Consider the following 21364-nt stretch of genomic DNA (forward strand, 5'->3'; position numbering starts at 1 on the left):
CAGATAAACGCTCTAGCAGATAAGTTACTGAAATAGAAAACAAAGGCGGTAAGGCTGTCAGTTGGTCAAATATGCAACATCCCCCTTTCTCAAAGGGGATCAATTACATAGAATTACAGTAGGAGTCAAGAATTGTTTGCAAGAAATGAAGTCCTTTATTCACTTTGCTGGGGTCTTGTCTGCTGATCATTCTATTCTTCAAGCAGCATCATTCTCATACGAATAGTCTTGGAACAAGCATGCAAATCTTTTGGTGGCTGGTCACCGTCCTGGAAAAGAGGATGTTCTGAAGCTTTGATGAAAAGGTTTCGACAACTTCAATCACATGACTTGCCAGTTAATCACTTAGTGTTGGTTTTGTCACATGTGACTTGGATACGTGGATAGACATCATCTATGCCAAACATGTTTTCATATATTTGATCACCAACCAGAAATGTTGAGCCTTAATCTCAAATACATTGCTGTATCATTTGTGGACATGTCGTTCTTACCTTCATGATATACTTTCACTTGTCTCCTTGAATGAACATCTTCATAAGTTTCATAAATTTCTATGTCAATTTTGGAAAGAGCAGTCAACAATCTCAAGAAGCCCTTATTTTAGGTTGTCCTCTAGAGAATTTCAAAGTCATCCTTGAACAAGATCTTCATAAGTGGCTGAATGTTCAGAATAATCAGATAATTTTGCCATTTCTGGCTTGATAACAGGAAGTTTTTATAGTTCTAGTGCCTAGTTAGGTTTTGGGTAATTGAGATTAGAAGCTTATCTGTCAAGTGTAACTCTTCTCCCATGTATGTAGTGTTTCAATTTCATAGATTGAAAATGAAATAATCATATTCCACTGTCAACACCATAATTTGGTGTTCAGTAGCTAAGGGAAATTTACTGGCAAATGTTCAATATGCACAAAGGAGTATACAACCCACCTTTACACTGCTCTCAAACCATGCTCATGTATCATTTTCCACTAACAGTTTTGTGTGGAATTCTTATACAAGAACATGGGAGTAAGTTTCTTTCAGTGTTGAAATTAACATGCTGGAACTACGCACATCGAAGAGTTATCCTTTTTGGTTCAATCTTAGAGACACTTTATAATTAGAAAAAAGTCCCTACTTAATAAGTTATGCTCAGAAATCGAAAAGGTTCCTATAATTTCTAAAACTCAAATCTGTTAATGCCCAACTTTCTTCCTTGATTTACAAGGACTTCGTTGGTGATGCAGTGTCCATGATTATATTTAAACCCACTACCAGATTGCCTCCAAGCATGTGGTATCTTTCCAGAGAACATCATACTAGTCTCAATTCCTGACAAAATATCTTGGAAAGGCTCGAACATTATATTTTGGCTGCTATAATCAACCCAAAATGGGTTTGAGCTATGAGATCATTGGGAGTCTTATTCAGTTGAATGTGCAAATAACTGGACAGATTAGCTGTAGCAAGCATTTTAGCAACCATCAAATCATTTTATGACATAAGTATTGCAAATGAGTGCACGGGTGTGTAGGGGGGGTAGTTATTGTACTTTTTCTTAGTACTAACCGACTTCTGGCAAGGTTATTTATTAATTTGATGACAGTTTGGAAAAATCAGGCAACCAGACAAATGTCCAGCACCAGGATTCACTTCTAGAATTGACTTTCCTGGTAATTCATTCCAGGTCAGAACCATGGGAATAATTTACTAGCTTTAAAGTGCAACAGAACCATTTCTGTGGTGTCAACAGCTGGAGACTGGAAAGCAAAGTATTTCAAGAGAGTTATCTGAATAATCAAATTTGGGAATCTTAGCTGCAGCTCAGTACCCCTTGAATATCTTAATGGCCATGAGCGGGAAAAAATTGCAAGATATTGAAACAGTGACCAGCAAGAAACAATGGGAATCAGCTGCACAACAAAATTTATACACAAGCTTTAAAATAAATAGCAAGATCGATGCAAAACAATGCAGACATTGTCAGAAGTGGCGACTGAAGAAATCACTAAACAAAGACCTTAATTTCTCATACAAAAGCAAACTACTTACAAAGATCAAGAGAATCACCATACAAAAGCCAAGTTCAAGTTGGGGGGGGGGGGGTGCTCTAGTTCTTTTCAGAACAGATGGCGAGTTTACATCTGTACATTATCCAAATAAAGTTCAGTCAAACTAAAGTTTTTGGGTTTCCAGCAAATGGCACATCATTCCACCCATCTTCAAGAATGGATTTAGACAATCAAGTTGCTATCCACTCAAGCGATGAGTAGAGAGAATGGCATCAAGAAAGCTATGTGTACCTCAGTAGAAAATAAAAAAAATAAATCATTCAAGAGATCTAATGATCCAATTATTTCCATAGGAATAGCAGTGGACTTTTAGATATTGTGAATAAAGTTATGAGAAGGAATTAGAGTTAAGGAGAAAATAAACATTGTCTGCTTATGATAGTGATAGAGACTAGACACACAAGCTAAAAATCATAAACACAAGTAGAATCTTCCTCCCAGTACATTTACCAAAACTAGAGAGGCAAATAAGTTCAGAGCTATGCACAATTTTAATTTGAAAAAAAAAAAGTTAAAGCTAAGACCAAAATAAGCCAATAACTTACATTGCATTTTCTTTCAACCGATGAAGGGCCACCATATATTCCAATCCTTTTCTGATCAATAAACAGAATGCCGAGTGCATATGTTGGACATTCACCACAAAATTCCTCACAATGCATTGATTTTTGCTCAGATTGTGATCATGCGGAGGGAATTTTATAATTTCTACAAAGAAAGAAATGTAACATGTTTGTATGAACATACGAGAGATCCAGATTTCAAACAAGAAAATTAAAGGTACGATGAGATTAAACGAATATCTAATTTGCAGAGATGATCCACTTTTACGCAACTGATCACTAGCTATAACTGTCTCCTGTAGTTTTCCAATTTTGAAGGATTCAATTTTGGAGAAACATTTTTGCACATAAAGAAACTCAATATTAATAGTGTAATACCACTAATGTATATTTAATCTAAAAATGCAAAAGAAATATCTTTGTAAGAACCAGTATTTTACTTTTTGTAAATTTGGAGAAATAATTTGAGGGCCAAGAGATGTTATCTGGTCAGTTTTGCATAAATTAGAAACAATTAGACAAATACTGTTAAAATTAAACAGTACATTTAGTGGTTGCTTAAGTTATGCAAAGCAATTCTTTGATAGTGAATATTACCAAGAGCAAAACCACGATCAGTGCTGGAAACTCACAAAAAAAAAAAAAAAAAAAAAAAAAAAAAAAAAGAGGCCATGTATCAATTAAAAGATAATCGAGAACTCAAAGTTGAATTGTAATGCATTTTATGTACAACTAAAATCGAAATCTAGGACCATTCAAAAATCAATATTTTTTTTGTATTGTAAATTAATATCGTCTATTACCCTCCCCTTACCATTTGACCGTCTCCAAAACATGATTCTACCTTTTTTAGGCAATTACATGAAAAACTTTAATGAAAGAAACAAATTATTTTAAACAATGTGTAGTTTTGATTATTATGGGAGAATGAAGAGGCTTGCCATTAACTTTGGGAGGACTCAGGGAAATTATGTATTAACATCCTGAAGACTTGACAGAATTTAGAACTGGGGTTAGTTTCACATTTAAGGCAAAATAAGTCACCATGTTGATGTCATTCTAGCATTTTAGGACAGTTCATTTTTATTATGTACACTTTTCAGGAAGGATCTATTTTTACTTTTTAGACACATGTAGCATACAGAGAAATTTTGCTTAAGACACGAAAAACAAAATGATATAGTAAAAATAATTCACACTTGCGTTATCACGAAACAAAAAAAATTAAAACTGAAGAAAAAAAGACACTTGTTTGCTTAAATTTAGTTTTAACTTGTTTTATGAAAAAAATAATTATATAAATTATAAAGTTTTAATTATATAATAGTCTAATATATTGTTTCATAATAACATGTGGAAAATAATTTTCAGTGTCACAAAATCCATCATCATTGCAAACATTAATTTACCTCTATTAGTTAAAAATATTTTAACTTGAAACCACTTCCTCTAAAACTTTTCAAAAAACAAAAATAAGCATGGCTGTTTACATTTTCAAATTGTATAATTTAAAAAAGTTATGCTGAGGAGACCAAGTTTTTATAGTTTTTAATTAAAAAAAAAAAAAAAAAAAAAAATGCAATTGAACCGACATGTTCCTTTATATTATAAAAAAAAAAGGAAGTGTTGAATTTTGATTGTAAAAAAATTTTTAAATCAATTCTTTCTACCTTTAAAAGTTAGAGAACTTGCTAAAAAATTGTTTTAAATTTGTTTTTTTATTCATTTTGCGTTTCAAAAATTTTCAACTTGCATGGAATTTCCACATTTTCTGAAGTGTAAAAATATTTTATATATTTCAAAATGACTACAGAAGGTTGAACACTGTTTTATTTGATAAGAAAAGTGTTTTTTTTCGTTAGAGTGAGGTTTAAATATAGTTTTGTTTTTCATGTCTTGACTTCATTCCGTTCTGTAAATCTGTAGTTTCCGAAATTAGCTTTTGTGGAAAAAAAAAAAAAAAAAAATTACCTTGCAAAAAAAAATTACCATGCGAACCTTTAATAAAATTAAAAGAAATCACTACATGAACAGCAAAATGAAAATTATTTTGCCAAATTTATTTGGCCCACTGTCTACACAAACAGGGTTACCAAATGTTTTAAGCCAAATTTTTCAGGAAAGACCAAATTCAATAGGGAAACCAGATTTTTACCAAAAAAAAAAAAAAAAAAAAAAAAAAAAAAAAAAAAAAAAAAAAAAAAAAAAAAAAAAACTGCCTAAAGAAGCCAAATTGAAAATTAAAGAAAAATTGCCTATATTAAAGTTTAAATTTTTTTTCTGTATTAGTTTTGTAGTGTTTTCTTGACTAAAACGTTACCTATGAAATTGAAACTGAAAAATGTGCCCCCCCCCCATCCAAGCATATTCCTCGGTTTTAATTTAATAGGGAACGGTTTTATTTAATATTTAGGCAAATAATTTCATTACAATACATTCTACAGTTTAGATATTTTTCACAATATACAAAGAAAACATTAAATATTTAGTACTATTTTAATGAAATAATTTAAGGAAAAGTTGGTAAATTTGTAGATGAGAACTCTAAAGTGCTCCCACCTCCATAAAATAACAGATCTACCTTTAGACAATTACATTTGAATATCTTGAAAAACTTCGGTAAAACAATTATTTTAGAATTCAGAGAGAGATATCAATCTCGCATATAAATTTAACATATGGTGATCGCCCATTTCTAACAGGATAGCGTTTTAAGAGCATATAACCAGAATCTCTTCTACAAAACATTTGTTTTTGTTTTTTTTTGTTTTTTTTACAAGATTAACTTAAATTATTTAAATACTAGCCGGACCCGTTAACTTATGTCTAGTGTTGCCCGGTGGAAGCATGCCCCCCCCCCAACAAAAATTAAAGTATGGTTGTTGTTTTTGTCCACCCCCAACCTCATGTTAAGAACGGCTTTTGGAATAGACACCCCAACCTTCCCATGTTAACAGCTATCAGAATAGACACCCCATTTTGTGTGGGGGAGGGGATGTCAAAATATTTGCCCCAAAATTTATCCTTGATAATCGTTGTCAGGATGCCCACTCGCAAATATGATAAACCAACAAAACAATTGGGGAGGGGGCAGTGTAAAAGAAAAAAATATCATGTAAGGTTCATTAAGCCACTCCAAAACCGAAAAATAAAAAATGCTACATATTTTTTTTCAGGGTTTGTTTTTGTTGGGGGGGGGAGTGGTGTGTTGTGTGCATAGGTAAGTGTAAGGTTATTAGTATTTAATTTTCTGTTTATGAGCGGTAATGTTTTTATTTGGGTTTTTTTTTTTTTTTTTTTTAAACAATTGCCTCTTGTAGAGAGGGTCACCATATTTGAAAAGTTCTGGAGCGTTCATAAAAGGTAGATTCCGGAATAATCGAATTATCAGCTCTAAGCCTAGGTGGAATTTGAGAATTTATTTTTGAATCGGAAAATGGAAAGATTGTTATTCTATGAATTTATGATCCAGTTACGAAAGGTGCAAGCACATCTGTAGGATGTGTATATTTCCTCCTGGTTTGGACTAGAGGCGGTAGGAGGACCTATTATTTAGCGGGGAAATAGGAACTACTTATAAAGATGCTGCGATTGTGATAGTGTTGCTCCTAGGAGGAAATATAGGATTTTATTATAACGACTAAACGTGTCTAAAATGGGGTCCTAAAGTTACACAAAATAGTGGCTAATAGTCTAGACATAAATTTGTATGTGGCATCAGTCGTTGCAAACCTGGTCCAGAGGGGAATTTCTGCTATCAAAATATCATATGGAAAGGAGATAACATTTTCACATGTTATTCTTTCTTTAACGTTCTTCAGTACGATTTAAAAAATTAGACTTAAGTTTCAGTGTCAATTCATTTTATATTTTTAACTCAAAATGATATCAAAGAGGCTACGGTTTCAATTTCATAAAAAAGGACTTTGTACCTTCATCATTAAAAAAACAAATAGAGGAAACAAGCAAACATCAGGGTTAACATCGTCAATATATCTGAAAAATGTGTTCAAAATACTTTTCATTAATTACCATCACATCAGATCGACGAACACAAAAATTATGAGAGAACGAAGAAGTTGGGTTTTTACACAAATAAGGTTCAACTCATTCAGTTTATTTTTAGAAAATATGAAAAACATCAAAGATAAAAACAAATATCGAATTGAAACACAGCTATGCACATAAACGTTTGTGATAGTGCACGAGAATAGAATGAACAGATGTGAATGTGGTAGAAAGGTGTGGCAAAAGCTGTGAAAATGAGGGCTTATCGTTCAAACGACCTAGGTGTGCGTGTGTGCTTTGTCATCGCTGCGAAGCTAGGATAAGAAAAGAATTCCAAGATGGCGCCAACAGCGTTTTGTTTTGTAATGGTATGATCTCAGAAACTCTCGCAAAATCTCGCGCATATATGTAAATCAGTTGGTCTTCGACAACTATAAATTCAGGTCGTTTTGGAAGGCAACAAGCGAGGAAAGAACAGCCGGTTGGTAATTGTGTACGCTGGATCGTGTTGGTGGCGTGTCACCATGTCTGTACTGATCGAACCGCTTTTCTGTCCCTTGCACATTGGACTTTGAATAGGTTTACATTGAACTTCAAATAATTTGTCCAGGAAGTTCAGTTGTGATTTTTTTTTATATAAACACATGAAAGATGCAGAATTGCAAGTCTGTAGAACTGAATGCAATGAAACCTAATGAAACCTGGAGTAAAATGACATTGTATAAAAAGGCACACATGAACATGCACATTTACAACAGTGCGAAAGATAGTATTTAAATTTAATCAATAGTAGCAACGAGAAACAATTCTTCAGACCGAGTCATAGGATAAGTAATTTTGTTTACAAATTTCACAAATTAAGCTACAAGTCACCATTTTTTTCCCCCCTGCATGCAAAGATCACTTAGAACATTAACATTTTGAAAGATAAAAAAAACTTAGAAGTATAATAAAAATAATATAATATAAAGTATACAGACGTAGATAATTAGTCCTACTGCATTTGATATAAGCAATTTATTTTTGTTTAAAAATTAGGAAAATTATTGCGTAGGATTTTAATTATTTTATAGTATTTTTCCGATTTGCCACTGATATATAAAACTGGGGAGATAAGATTTTTGGTATTGATACCTATTTTTGCCTAATACATAATTATATCAACGAGTTTTTTTGTTAATTTATTTGGAACTGATATTTTCAGTCATTTTTTATGGATAAGCACCAGGATAACATTAAGTTCGTCAAATCAAAATTAAATTCTATTCTAAAGTAGATGAGGAAACTCAGCTATTCCTCCTACAGATGTGATTCTACTTTTTCAAATGTAGACATGTGAACATCCAGAAAAATACTTTATAATTAGTTTCGCATTTAAATTAAACATAAAATGATCCATTTTGGGGCCATCATAGCTTTTTAGGGTACTTAATTTTTTTCTTTCTATAAGTCTGACTGGCAAAATTGGAAAACTAGATGAAATCACCTCAAGTAAAAAGCACAGATTTTATCTCCTATAGCAAAAATATGCCCCAGTTTAGAAGAATTTTTCTTTCACTGATCAAGGACAGACTAAAGTATAGTAACAGAACAAGTACTACACTTTAACATAAGCATTGATTCACGACTGGGACAGATTACTATAAAAGAAATGTTTATGGCGATATAAATTTTTTAAGAAAAACATAATTAATCCTTGGAGTTAGCATTTATTTAGTCTTACATGAAATCTGAAGAAAACATTAAAATGAATAAATATGCTAGTAAGCCCCACTCATCCCCATGGTTCACTGCAGATTTGTCAAGTTTCCATTGCACAAAGAGAGCATGCATTCCGCCGGTTTGTAAGTCAAGTCAAATACAAATAGGCAAAAGTTTGTAGATTGTAAGAGTGAAATAGCGACAGCCAAAAGAAAGCATGCTGAAATAATCAGGAAACACATTGAATTGCAAAAGATAGGAACTCGTGATTTCTGGAAAAATCTATAATAGCGTGGTGAATAAAGGGCAATCAGTAATTTCCCCACTTAGCAACAACCAGAAGGTTGCATGCACGGCAATGGAGTAGGCTGAACTGTTTGCCCGGTGATTCACCTCCAACTCCACCTTAGAACCAACAAACTTCCCAAATTTCAATATGTGGACTGAAGCCACATTAGATGTAAAAAAAAAAAAAAAAAAAAAAAAAAAAAAAAAAAAAAAAAAAAACTCACTCCTCATGTCTGCAATATCATAAAAACCAACACCTCGAAGACGTGTGGGCCTGATCTCATCCCTGCATTACTAATTAAGAAATGTTCAGCCAACCTAGCCCCGATACTTTCCAAGCTCTACAATAAATGCCTTACTGAATGTTGCTTTTCTTATAACTGGAAGATGGCCTCTGTGGTAACAGTGTACAAGAATTCTGGTGAAAGAACAGACCCTCTTAACTATCACCCCATTGGTCTCCTCCCACTCTTTGCTAAAATCTTTGAGACCTTAATTAATCATGCACTAGTTCACCACTTTGTAAAAGCAAATCTCTCTGACAAACAGTATGGATTCAGGCAATGCTGTTCTACTGCAGATATTTTAACAGTCATCTCTGAACGCATTTACCATGTACTGGATAAGGCGGGCGAAGCCAGGGCTGTAGGCCTTGATATATCCAAGGTCTTTGACAAAGTTTGGCATAAAGGGCTGCTAATGAAAATTATCGTACAGTATAACTGGATGTATACTAAATATAATTAGATCCTTTTTTGACAATAGAAGCATATAGGATGTCATTGAGGGACGTATATCCAAGCAGCATAACATTAATGCAGGAATGTCTTGGGAGTCAATCCTTGGACCATTATTATTCCTGATATTTATAAACGACCTCCCTGATAATATTGTGTCCGAAATGGGTATATTTGCTGATGATACAATGCTCTATAATATGCAGGAGAGAAGAACGGATGTGCATAAATCTAAGACAATGGCAGAATTGTTAGAAAATGACCTCCAGACTATAGTGAAATGAGGCCATAAATGGATGGTGACATTTAATGCTAGTAAAACTAAGCTGCTCTCCTTTAACAATTGCAAGACGTCTCTCCAACCACCTATATCTTTGACAAATAGCACCCTACCTGAGAATTCTACCTTCAAACTCCTCGGCTTAACATTTGCAGGTAATATGAACTGGAACAAATACATAGAGGATATTGCAAAGGCTGCTGCAAAGAAGGTGGGTTCCCTCTATTGAGCTAGAAGACTATTCACACCTGAGAGTATCCTGTACCTTTACAAGGCCACCAGTCATCCATGCATGGAGTATTGTTGCCACATCTGGGCTGGTACATCTACCACTAGTCTCTTCCTTAGATAGTTGTCAATCTAATCAGCCCCACTTTATCAACTAAGCCCCTATCTCATCGCTGCAATGTTGCATCACTGTGCCTGTTTTACAAATATTTTAATGGAATGTGTTCGATGAACTTGTTTCACTTGTACACCCCCCCCCTCGGTGTACATATCCCTGATAAATCTGCTTAGCAATAAGATCTCACCCCTTCATGGTTGTCCCTAAATGCCAGAAAGCTTTCTAGTCTAATAGTTTCTTCCCTTGAACAGCTAGACTTTGGAATTCCCTTCCTGCGGCCCTGGCTGTACTGATATGCAGAAATTTAAATGTAACAAATATCTTGCTAATCTTTCCTAGACATGGCCCTTTACGTTCAAGTGGAAATATGCTTTGTAAGAGGTGAACACGAGTAAAATAATTTTAAAAAAGATTAAGATGGCGGCATGATTGAAAGGTAATTGGTTATTATAGATAGTATTTATTTTTAATTTACCAGTTCTTAATGTTTTTCTCATGCAAATCCATGAATCGAGAAAAAGCCAAAATGAAAAATTAAAAAAAATCTACAAGTTTAGACAGCTGAACGACTTAAATTAATGTCTTTCTTTCATATTAAAAAGTATTTATATAAAATTTTGAAGGTCAGCGCCAGTACATAGAGGTATATCACACGAAACCGTTTGAAGGGACGAAGAGACTTTATTCGCGCGTACAAAACGAACTCAAAACAAAACTGAAAAACGTAAACAAACAAAATGGAAGAGAGACAATTCAATAACACCGTTATGCTGAGTTATCTCCCTTGACTCACATGCGATCATAATTCAATACTGGCATAAAGCCAGTTTTTATTTTGTTTTCTCTCCTTTTTCAAGGTCAGGAAATACCATTTTCTAGGCAATAATAGCCACAAATTCTGTCTTGAATGACAACGTTGTTTATTTAACGCTATTATGTTAAAAATAAAACCAAAACACACGCACACAAACTAATGACCAACGTCATGTCACAAAAAAAAATATATATATATATAATAGCAACAACGTCGGTGCTAAAACGACGGTCGTCTTGTAAATAACAAAACAAAAATATGGACACGTGATTCGCTGAAACAAAAAGGGATTGATTATCAACGTATAGTTCGGCATAGTTGTATCCTCTTCCTTCCCGTTCCCTTTCAAAATGAAAAAAAAAATATAAATAATATATAATACCTCAATCTAGAAGGATTTTATTTACCAACCGACCGACACATGTTTATGCTACACTGTCAGTCAACAATAAAACGAGTAAGCTCCCTTCAACCCTTGATTTCTTAACTCCCTTTAACTGCTCAAGATGGAACATTCAACACTGTCTGAAGTCAATAATACAGATCTGCAAGAGACTCAACCTCCAGAAGTAAGGCAGTCTGGATACCAAACAGAAGATGACGGAATTCCAAAGAGAGGAAACAACTAAGAAAGAAAGTTCATCAGGGCTTATTCCAGGTTTAAAGAAGATGTGAGCTTTGCTAGAATAAAGCTTAAATCAGAATGTTCAAGGGTTCAATTGGAAGAATTAATCAGGATTTTAGAAGAACACAGGAGGCAGGTGGAACAAGCTTACGAGAATGTATGAAAATTAACCACTCCGTTCCCTGACATAAGGGGGAAAATGGATACATGCAGTTCAGTAACCTCTGAGGTAATATCCCTCTTAGAGGAATGATAGAATGTCAGGAAAAATCCTTGATCCTATCGCAGTAAAAAAATCTCTTTCCAAGCTATTACAGAGGGAAGACGCAAAGTCAATATATGGTTCAACCATATCCAGACTGAGCACAAGTAGTTGCCAGAGTTCCCAAATATCAATAAAGAAGGCCGAAGCAGCTGCACGTTTGGCTTCTAAAAGGGTAGAAATCCAACGAAACCAGGAAATTTCTAAATCAAAGAAAACACTCAGGGAACTGTAAAATCAAAGAGACCTAGAAATAATGGTAAATTTATACAAACACCGTGACAGCGAATTAACCCTAACCCTAACGCTGTCACGGTGTTTGTATAATAATACCGAAATAATTGAGGCAGAGTACAATGCTTATGCAGAAACAGATAGCAACAATGCACTGGAGAAGTTCTAATTGGAAAACACCTCACATGAATCTACCTACAGTAAGCCAAACAATAAGACTCCAAATAGCCTCTAAACCAACTACAACAAAAACTGACAGAGAGGACGCATTTATTCAAGCGCTAAAGGAATCCTTGCTGATATCAAAACTCCCACACCAGAGCCATTTATTTTTAAAGGAGACCCTCTTGAATTTATTGAGTGGAGCACCACATTCAAATCGCTGATAGAAGTGGGCTGTAAGAGTCCAGCGCACAAATTATTTTACTTAAAAAAATACATAGGGAGTGAAACTCTTTCAGCATTACAGGAAATGTTCTATCGAACAGATGAAGAGGCATATCCCAAGCTTGGGATATTTTGCAGAAGCGCTATGGGCACCCCTTTACAATACAAAGAGCTTTCAGAGAAAAGCTCAAAACTGGCCAAGAATAGGATCAGAGAATCCTTCAAGCTCAGGGATTTCAGTGACTTTCTTACGACATGCAGCAGTGCAATGTCTCATATTTCCGGTCTGCATGTGTTAAATGAAGAGAATCAGAAATTACTTCGAAAACTTCCTGGTTGGATCGCAGATTGCTGGAATAGGTACGTCACTAAAGCTCTAGCTAAGAACTTACCATACCCAGGCTTCCAGGAATTTGCAGAATTTGTGGCAGAGGAAGCACTAATAGCATGTAATCCAATTTCTTCCCTTCACGCCTTAACCAAACCGAAAAGGGTTCGGAGAAAATTCAGACTAGAGTTAATGCACTAGCAACATCAGCAACCTCATCCAAAGGCAGAGACCCCAAGATAAAGGAAGGTCAGAAACCCCAAAAATATGATTCAGAGATCGCAATATTACAGCTAATGTGATGCCACTTCTGCGAGCATGCTGAATTTATTTACAAATGTGAAGAGTTTCGAGCTCTATCATTAGATGAGAAAAGGAGTTTTATCCTCAGCAACAATATGTGCCTTAGTTGTCTCAGGGTGGGCCACTTTACAAAGGATTGTAAGAAGAAAGTTACTTGCAACATTTGCAAAGAACACATCCAACACCACTTCATGAAAACAAACCTCAGTGCAAGGAAGTGGAAACAACCAGGGAAGAAAATGCACTGCAAACGGATGAGCAACAACAATCATACATCTATGATCATACCTGTTTGGTTCTCCTGCACAAAAGGTTCAGAAATATTAATGTATGCCTTACTAGACACTCAAAGCAGCAACACATTTATCAGTGAAGATATTTGTGAGAGATTAAGGTAGCCTCCAAGCCAGTTCGATTGAAGTTAACAATAGCTAGTTGAAATACAATTGAGAACTGCAGACATATTTCAGGACTGAAGGTAAGAGGGTATTTTTCACAGAAACAAATAGAATTGCCGCCCACCTACACTCAAGAATACATTCCTCTGGAAAGGAATAACATACCTACCCGCAAAACAGCAGAAGCATGGGAACATCTCATAAATATAGCAAAGGAAATGCCAGACGAGTTAGACTGCCAATTGGGTATGACTGTGCAGGTGCCTTAAGACCAAGAAAGTGATCACAAGGAAGGATAAAGACCCATTTGCCATCAAGACAGATCTCGGGTGGTGCATAGTGGGACCAACAGCACATCTGAACAATCCAGGAAACCTAGTTGGACATTGTTACCAAGAGCCTTGGAAATGGACTTCCATGATATAAACAACAAGGAAAAGACTGTCTCAAAAAGACATAAAATTTCTCCATATATTAAAAGAAATTCAACATAATAATGAAGGACATCTAGAAATGCCTTTATCCTTTCGTGCACGTCCCCATCTTCCAAAAAATAAACACTTGGCCGAAGTTCGTCTTAAACACCTCAAGGCCAAATTTACACAAAAAATCCAAAATTTAAAGATTACAAATTTATGGAGCAAATCATCAACGAAGGAGATGCCGAAGAAGTCTGATGCGCCAAACAATGGTAGCACATGGTACATTCCCCACCATGGCGTGTATCATCCAAGAAAACCTGGGAAAGTCAGAGTTGTGTTTAACTGTTCTGCTAAATTTAAGAACACATTAAATGATCACCTCCTGACAGGACCTGATTTGATCAATGCACTACCTGGAGTGCTGTGCAGGTTCTGAGAACATCGCATCGCTCTTATGTGATGTAGAAAAGAGGTTTTACTGCTTTCATGTCAGTCCTGGAGATAGAAACTTTCTTAGATTCCTCTGGTGGAAGGATGGAGACACAAAAACCGAACCAAAGGAATACTGTATGCGAGTCCACATTTTTGGCGCATCCTCATCTCCGGGTTTTGCGAATTATGGGTTCAAATACCTAGCCAACAATATCGAAGTGAGTACTCTCTGGCTGCGGCATTTATTCAAAGGAACTTCTATGTGGATGATGGACTCAGTGTTAAGACAGATGAAGAAGCAAAGCAGTTGATCAGTGAAGCAAATGAAATCTGTGCGAAGGGTCAACTACATTTACATAAGTTTGTGTCAAACAAGAAAGGACTCTTTGACGAAATCCTGAAAGGCAATAGTGACACCACAACCAAAGAAGTAGATTTGAATCACAATATCCTTCCAACACAAAGTGTACTAGGGGTAAAATGGAACCTGGACACTGATACATTTGCTTTCAACATTACTCTTGATCCAGGAGCGGCTACCCGACGTGGAATTCTGTCAACAGTGGCAAGTGTGTATGATCCATTGGGATTTATTGCACTCTTTGTTCTAGTCGGTAAGAGGGTGCTACAGGAGATGTGTAAACAAGGGGTTGGATGGGATGAGCCCCTTCCTTCTGAACTAAAACCAAGGTGGGAATCATGGATTAGAGATGTGAATAACCTCAAACTAATTCAGATACAAAGATGCTTCATCCCAGATAATATAGGCCCAATTGAAAAAAATAGAGCTACACCATTTTTCCGATGCCAGCAACACTGGATATGGCCAATGTACCTATTTGCGAGTTGTTGCAAGGAAAAAAGTGCATTGCACGTTGGTCATGGGTAAAGCTAGAGTGGTACCCATTAAGGTTGTTACTGTGCCTCGTCTTGAACTAATCGCAGTTACCGTCTCAGCAGTAGTAAGTAACTTCCTGAAGGAAGAACTGGACTTAAGGTGGACTAAGAATATTTCTGGACAGATTCCCAAGTCATTCTAGGTTACATAAAAAATGACGCTAGACGATTTCATGTCTGTTGCCAATCGAGTTCAAAAAATTAGGGATAGCACTGATCCTAGTCAGTGGTTATACATTGATACCAAACAAAACCCTGCCGATCATGCATCTAGAGGACTAACGGTGGGAGAACTGGTTGGCTCAAATTGGTTTGCTGGACAAAATTTTTTATGGGACCGTGACCATCCAACAGTGTCCTGAACCCATCATCGGAGATCCTGAAGCGAGAGTTTTGAAAACAATGCTCACTCAAACAGAACATTTCTACAGATTCTCCAGATTATCGAATTGGAATAAAATCCTGAACGTGGTCGCTCGAATAAAACGCCTGGCAAACAAGTCCCAATCAGGTTTTATCAGCGCAAGAGAAAGAGAATCAGCCTCCTTTGCACTCATCAGTATTGCACAAAGGAAAACGTGGGAAGAGGAGTTCAGAGTTCTCAGTAAGAATCCAGTGCAATTGAAAAAAAACAACTGAGCTCTACCAACTCGACCCTATTATTAAAGATGGGCTTTTAAGAGTTGGAGGGCGTTTAAAGGAATCTACTTTAATTGGGGCGAGGCACCCAATACTATTGCCAAAAGAGAGCCTCATGACTTGTTTAATTATTGAATATTATCATAAATACAGCACCAGGGTCGGAGAATGACCCTAAATGAAATTCGAGGTAATGGCTACTGGATTATCAGTGCCAGCAAGATAGTGGCAAAATATATTAAGAATTGTGTCACTTGCCAGACCCCTGGAAGAACAAGGCATGGCAGACCTTCCAGTTGAAAGAGTCAAACCACCCCCCACCATTCTCCTACATAGGAATAGACTGTTTCGGACACTTCTATATAAAACATGGTCGGAAGGAAATAAAGAGATATGGCCTTCTGTTCATATGCCTTAGCTCCAGAGACATCCATCTAGAGATGCTGGAAGACCTATCCACTGATGCTTTCCTAAATGCCTCGAGATGTTTTATAGCTCTCAGGGGTGCAGTGAAACAAATACAGTGTGACCAAGGAACGAACTTTATAGGTGGAAAGAGTCAACTTGAGAGAGGCATTAAAGAATTGGAAGACAGAGTTGCAAGTTTCCTTGCTGAGAAGCAATGCGACTTCAAAATGAATGTTCCAGGAGCAAGCCATACGGGCGGTGTATGGGAACGGCAAATCCGCACAGTCAAAAGTGTAATGAGCACTGTGTTAGCTTCAACAACTGGTAGATTGGATGATTTCATGCTACGAATATTCTTGTATGAGGCGATGAGGATTGTAAACGGCCGTCCACTCACAGTAGATGCAATTAATGACCCAAAGAGTCTCGAGCCCCTGACACCAAACCACTTACTACAAATGAAGATGCCACCACCTGGGAAGTTTTTAAGGGAAGACATATGCTAGGAAGAGATAGCGCAGTCCAATACCTTGTGGAACAATTCTGGAGCAGATGGTGAAGGGAATACTCAGCCAACATAAGCACCAGACAAAGATGGCATGCTAGCAGTCGAAATATAAAGACTGGAGACATTGTACTCCTCAAGGAAGACAATCCCCTCGCAACAAATGGACAATGGCTAAAGTGGTGGATGTGATAAAGAGCAAAGATGGTCTGGTGCAAAAGGTTGGACTCCAAATGGGTCAGGACAAGTTAAAAGGTGGAGAGATTTATTGAACGCCCAATCCAAAAATTAGTTGTATTAGTAGAAAATTAAAATAAGGCAATAGACTTGATCTTGTAGTGAAATTGCCACCGATCTGTAACTGGTTCACCAATGATCAATGATTATTTGGTGGGAGTGTAGCTCCAACCATAGTAGTCCCATCAATTTCAATAACCCCCTTTCCTTATCACCAGTTGTTGCTGTCCCCCTATTTCTGCGGACTCGAAGTGGAAGTAGGAAAAGAGGCTAGAACGATTCCACATCATTTTGACTACTGGCCCTTGGAGAGACAACATGGTAATTGACATTCATTAATTTATCTCAAGAACTTATCAAGTTTCTTTCGGAGATTGATATTAAAATGTATTCCTTATTAAATGTAATATTTTCTTTTAGTTTTCACGGTGTTTAATAAAGCTATATATATCAGTTGAAGCGTCACTCTTTTCCTCGAAACCGGCCGGTAGTTACATCTAACTTAACCACCCCAGCTTCGAGGAATATAATTAACTAATTATTTTTATTTAGATCTGAATGGAAAAAAAAAAAAAAAAAAAAAAAACGCAAGAATTTATTTTTGCTTTTTATATAAATAAAGCTTCGTAATTTGTAACAAAAAAAGCCCCTAAAGTCCATATTAATGAATTTGATATAACTCCAAGAAAAATGAATTTCTCAAATTACCGATATTACCATTGAATTAAGTATTGTTTAATATTTTCACACAAAAAAATTATAATAGCAAAAGTATTTATTTTTAAATTAAATTAGATTTCGCATAATTTTTATATAAAAAAGATTTTAATAATTTCCTTGCTCGCAACAATGTGAAACTTTCGACGTAACAATTTTTATATAATCTCGAACAATTAAAAAATTTTAAAACATAAAAAAGAATTAAATTAGAAAATGATAAAAATCGATGCAAATGTTCAAAATAGGAATGTATGGATGCACGTTTGAGGGTGGGGGAATCCGACACGAAACAGCGTTTCAATTGGCTGAAATTTTGAGGCTCCTTATAATTGTGTTCATTTTTTTTTTAGTTTGTTGCATATTGGACGAACGGTAAATTACTTTTTTTTTGAGGGCTAATTAAGTTTTTGTTTTTTTTAATTCAATATCTTAGGACTTTACTAATTATCTTTGAATCAGACCAAGAAAACTAATATTTATCTTTTAAAGGATTTTTTTTTTTTTTTTTTTTTTTTTTTTTTTACAATGAATTGGTTAAGGGGGGGGGAACAAGCGAGAACACGAACGCACACACACACACACACTTTCAAAAAAAAAAATAAATAAATAAAAGTTACTTGATAATTATATTACCGAAAAAAAATAAAAATTCTAAATATTTATTTTTAAAAAGCTTTAAATATTAAATTAAAATATTACACGATATGAAGTTTTCTTTTGTTTTGTTTTAATAACAGGTTTACAATTATAAAAGAATATATTCATATAAGAGGATATAAGACTATGGAGATAATAAAAATTGTAAATCCAAACTCGGCCTAAAACATTTTTACATTTTAAAAAATTGATTTTGATTTTATTTAAATTGATAGAGATTGATCCTTATGCTTTTTTTTTTTCAAAAATATACAGAGGTCTGTTAGAGACATTATCTTTAGATACACAAGTGTCAAAAAGACACTAAAATTAGTTTTATTAACTCTAGTATGTGTAGTTCGTTAATAAAAATCTGTTTTCCAAAAATTTTTATTTTTTTTTTTTTTTTTTTTTTTTATTCATAGCAAAAAAAATGTTTTCCATTAACAATTATAATGCGAATGCACATCCATAAAAATTGACCTGAACCACGGCCACTGAAACAAGGGTCTATTAATTGAAAAATGCATGCAGGCAATGTAGGTAAGATTTGTTAGACTGTCAATACTATATGAGGGCCATTCAAAAAAGAGCAATAAAACATTTTTAAAAAGAAAAAGGAACACAGTTCGATTAATACTGAAACTGAACTTTATTAAATATAAATATTATCTATGTAAAATTAAATAATTTTAAAGCAATATATAATTCTGATAAAACTGAATTATGAATTTAGGGTACAAACAATTAAAGAAACATCAAACATTTTTTGGCTTTCAGAACAAGATCAGTGTAGTATCTGTTTTGATGCTACACTTTACCTTTTCTGTCCTCGGTCTGTGGAGGAGAAATCTTTCATGACCGAGATTATTTTGTTCCTATCCAGAGTGCCCCTTATTGGGAAGCTGGATTTTGCCCACAAAATTATATGTTGAAATATTTAACTTACTTTAAATGCAGAAATTATATTTAAAGTTTTGGTTTTCTGTTCTTCTATGTCCATTTTTTTCCATGTTTTTCATCAAAATGTAGTGTATTAGTTGTCTCAGGCTATCATCAGTGATTGCTCACTGGCAGTAACCTGTGATGTTCCCTGGAGACCAAGTGACAAGTCTCCCCAGATTTTCAGTGTTCTCCACCTTTTGACCACTTGTGCAGATGATTGAATGTTATCGCAACAGCCGTTGTCATCGATTTCCCATTGGCATTGGCCATTGGTGTTTCCTGGGGTTGTGGTGACAAAATGTCTCCACAAGGTACCAGATTTGAACTGCACACTTCCAGTATGGAGATTTGGTTAGTACTCTCCCACCTCGGTCTTTCCATCCTCCCTGACCCTTCACAACTAGTTGGTGTGGCACCAATCGATGTCATCTACACCAGTTTTTTATTACTACTATTATGATAATATGGGTGCTTGTGCAGTGTACGCACGTGTATTTTAAATATTTCCAAGTTAAATTAAAGTTTGGGTTTGTATTACTGTACACAGATTCGAAATAGTTTAAAAAAAAAACAAAAAAAAAAATACACAAATGTTATCAAAGGCAAGATAAGTTACTCTACCTATCTGAAAAGGTTTTTAGTGGTTTTACTCACTTTAAAATGTGTAATCACTTTGAAAATCATACAATGTTTGATATATTTTATTTGTTACATATTTGTTTTTTTGACAACTTTTTCGAATCTATGTGTATAGTAAATAAACCTGTGATGAAATTATTTACACTAGAAAAAAAAAAAAAAAAAAAATTGTAGTTTAAACATATTTCAAAGAAATAAATTACATCCGGTGATAAAATATTGAAAATTCATACGTTAAAAAAAATGAAAAATGCTAACTTTAAAATATTTGGAAATACTCGGTGAAAAGTTTTATTTATAATTAAAAGAACGGACTGAAAAATATAAAAATTGTGTTTTGCAGTAACAAAAAAAAAAAAAAAAAAAAAAAAGAAATATTAAACTTTCTCCGATAGAAATTCAAGGTTCAAGAACTAGTTCACTTAATGTATTTTTTTTTTAGATTAAAATTATCCCAATTTGAAATTATAATTATTATCCAAATGGAGAATTGTTCTTTCTCTTTAGAACATACATAGACAATCGGTAACACATATCGGTAGCCATATTTTTCATGCCTGTTAGCGTGACCACGTGGTTGAATACTGGAAACTGTCTATACCTACAAGTTAATCAGGAAGGGACTTTACATTGTCATGTGCATTGGCCTTTTTTACTCTCGGTAACCATGCATGAACACACGAAATGACATCACTATAATTGTTAAAAATGCTGATGTTTTACACATCACTGGAAGTACCTATATATATATATATTTATTTGGACGTGGGGTTGACTTAGCGACATAAAAGACCGTTTGAATAAAAGGATTTAAATTTGTAATTTAAAAAAAAAAATAAAATAAGTAAATAAATAATTATTTTCAGTTGTGTGCACTTATGTTACCAAACTAACGGGTGTATTGTAATTATTTTGTACTTTTACCTAACATTATAAACAATGATATTGTAAAACTTGAATTTAACTTGAAAATACCGTTTTAAAATAGCACGGTAACATAAGTGCATAAGCACTACTTTTTCTTTTCCGAATGACCGTTTGAATAAATTGATTTAAAGTGTTGTGTAATTATTTCTAAAAAATAAGTAAAAAAAAAAATGAGCCATGTAGGTAGAAAGTAACTTTTATTAGTTGTTTATGGACTTTTTGACACTTGTTCGTTTGTTGACTTCTTTTCAATATATCAATTCAAATAAAACCAAAAGGAACAGAAAGCGAGTTAATTTTTTTCAGCAGAAAACATTTTAAATTCGTCTAATTTAAAATTTTTGACAATACTACACCGTGACAAGTTTGTATGCGAGTGCACATTTAACAGCCTTTGTTGAGGCTCACACGTCGCATAAATGAAGGCTAGGCTGTTAAATGGAAAATAGTCCCAGAGTTCAAGCGTAAATGCACTTGCGCATACAAAAATGGCCAGCCATGATAACAGAATTACATGGCTTCATATTCTGAAAACTACTTGTTTTTCGTCTAATTTAAAATTTTCGACAATATTACTGTAGGGGAAAGTTTAAGTGAAATTAAATCTCTTTGCTCCAAACAAAAAAATG

General features: G+C 34.6%; 1 protein-coding gene across 1 annotated transcript in view; it reads right to left on the reverse strand.

Moving 5' to 3' along the window:
- LOC145256398 (uncharacterized) overlaps positions 1 to 21364 on the reverse strand; it is a 37890-nt gene that overhangs the window by 4380 nt on the left and 12146 nt on the right. The window contains exon 2 of the mRNA XM_080115258.1: positions 2600 to 2762. Coding sequence (XP_079971384.1) covers positions 2600 to 2762 — 163 coding nt within the window. The remainder of the gene's footprint in view (positions 1 to 2599; positions 2763 to 21364) is intronic.

This window comes from Euprymna scolopes, chromosome 32 (assembly GCF_053919585.1).
Source record: "Euprymna scolopes isolate OS-2025 chromosome 32, ASM5391958v1, whole genome shotgun sequence".
NCBI classification, from domain to species: Eukaryota; Metazoa; Mollusca; class Cephalopoda; order Sepiida; family Sepiolidae; genus Euprymna; species Euprymna scolopes.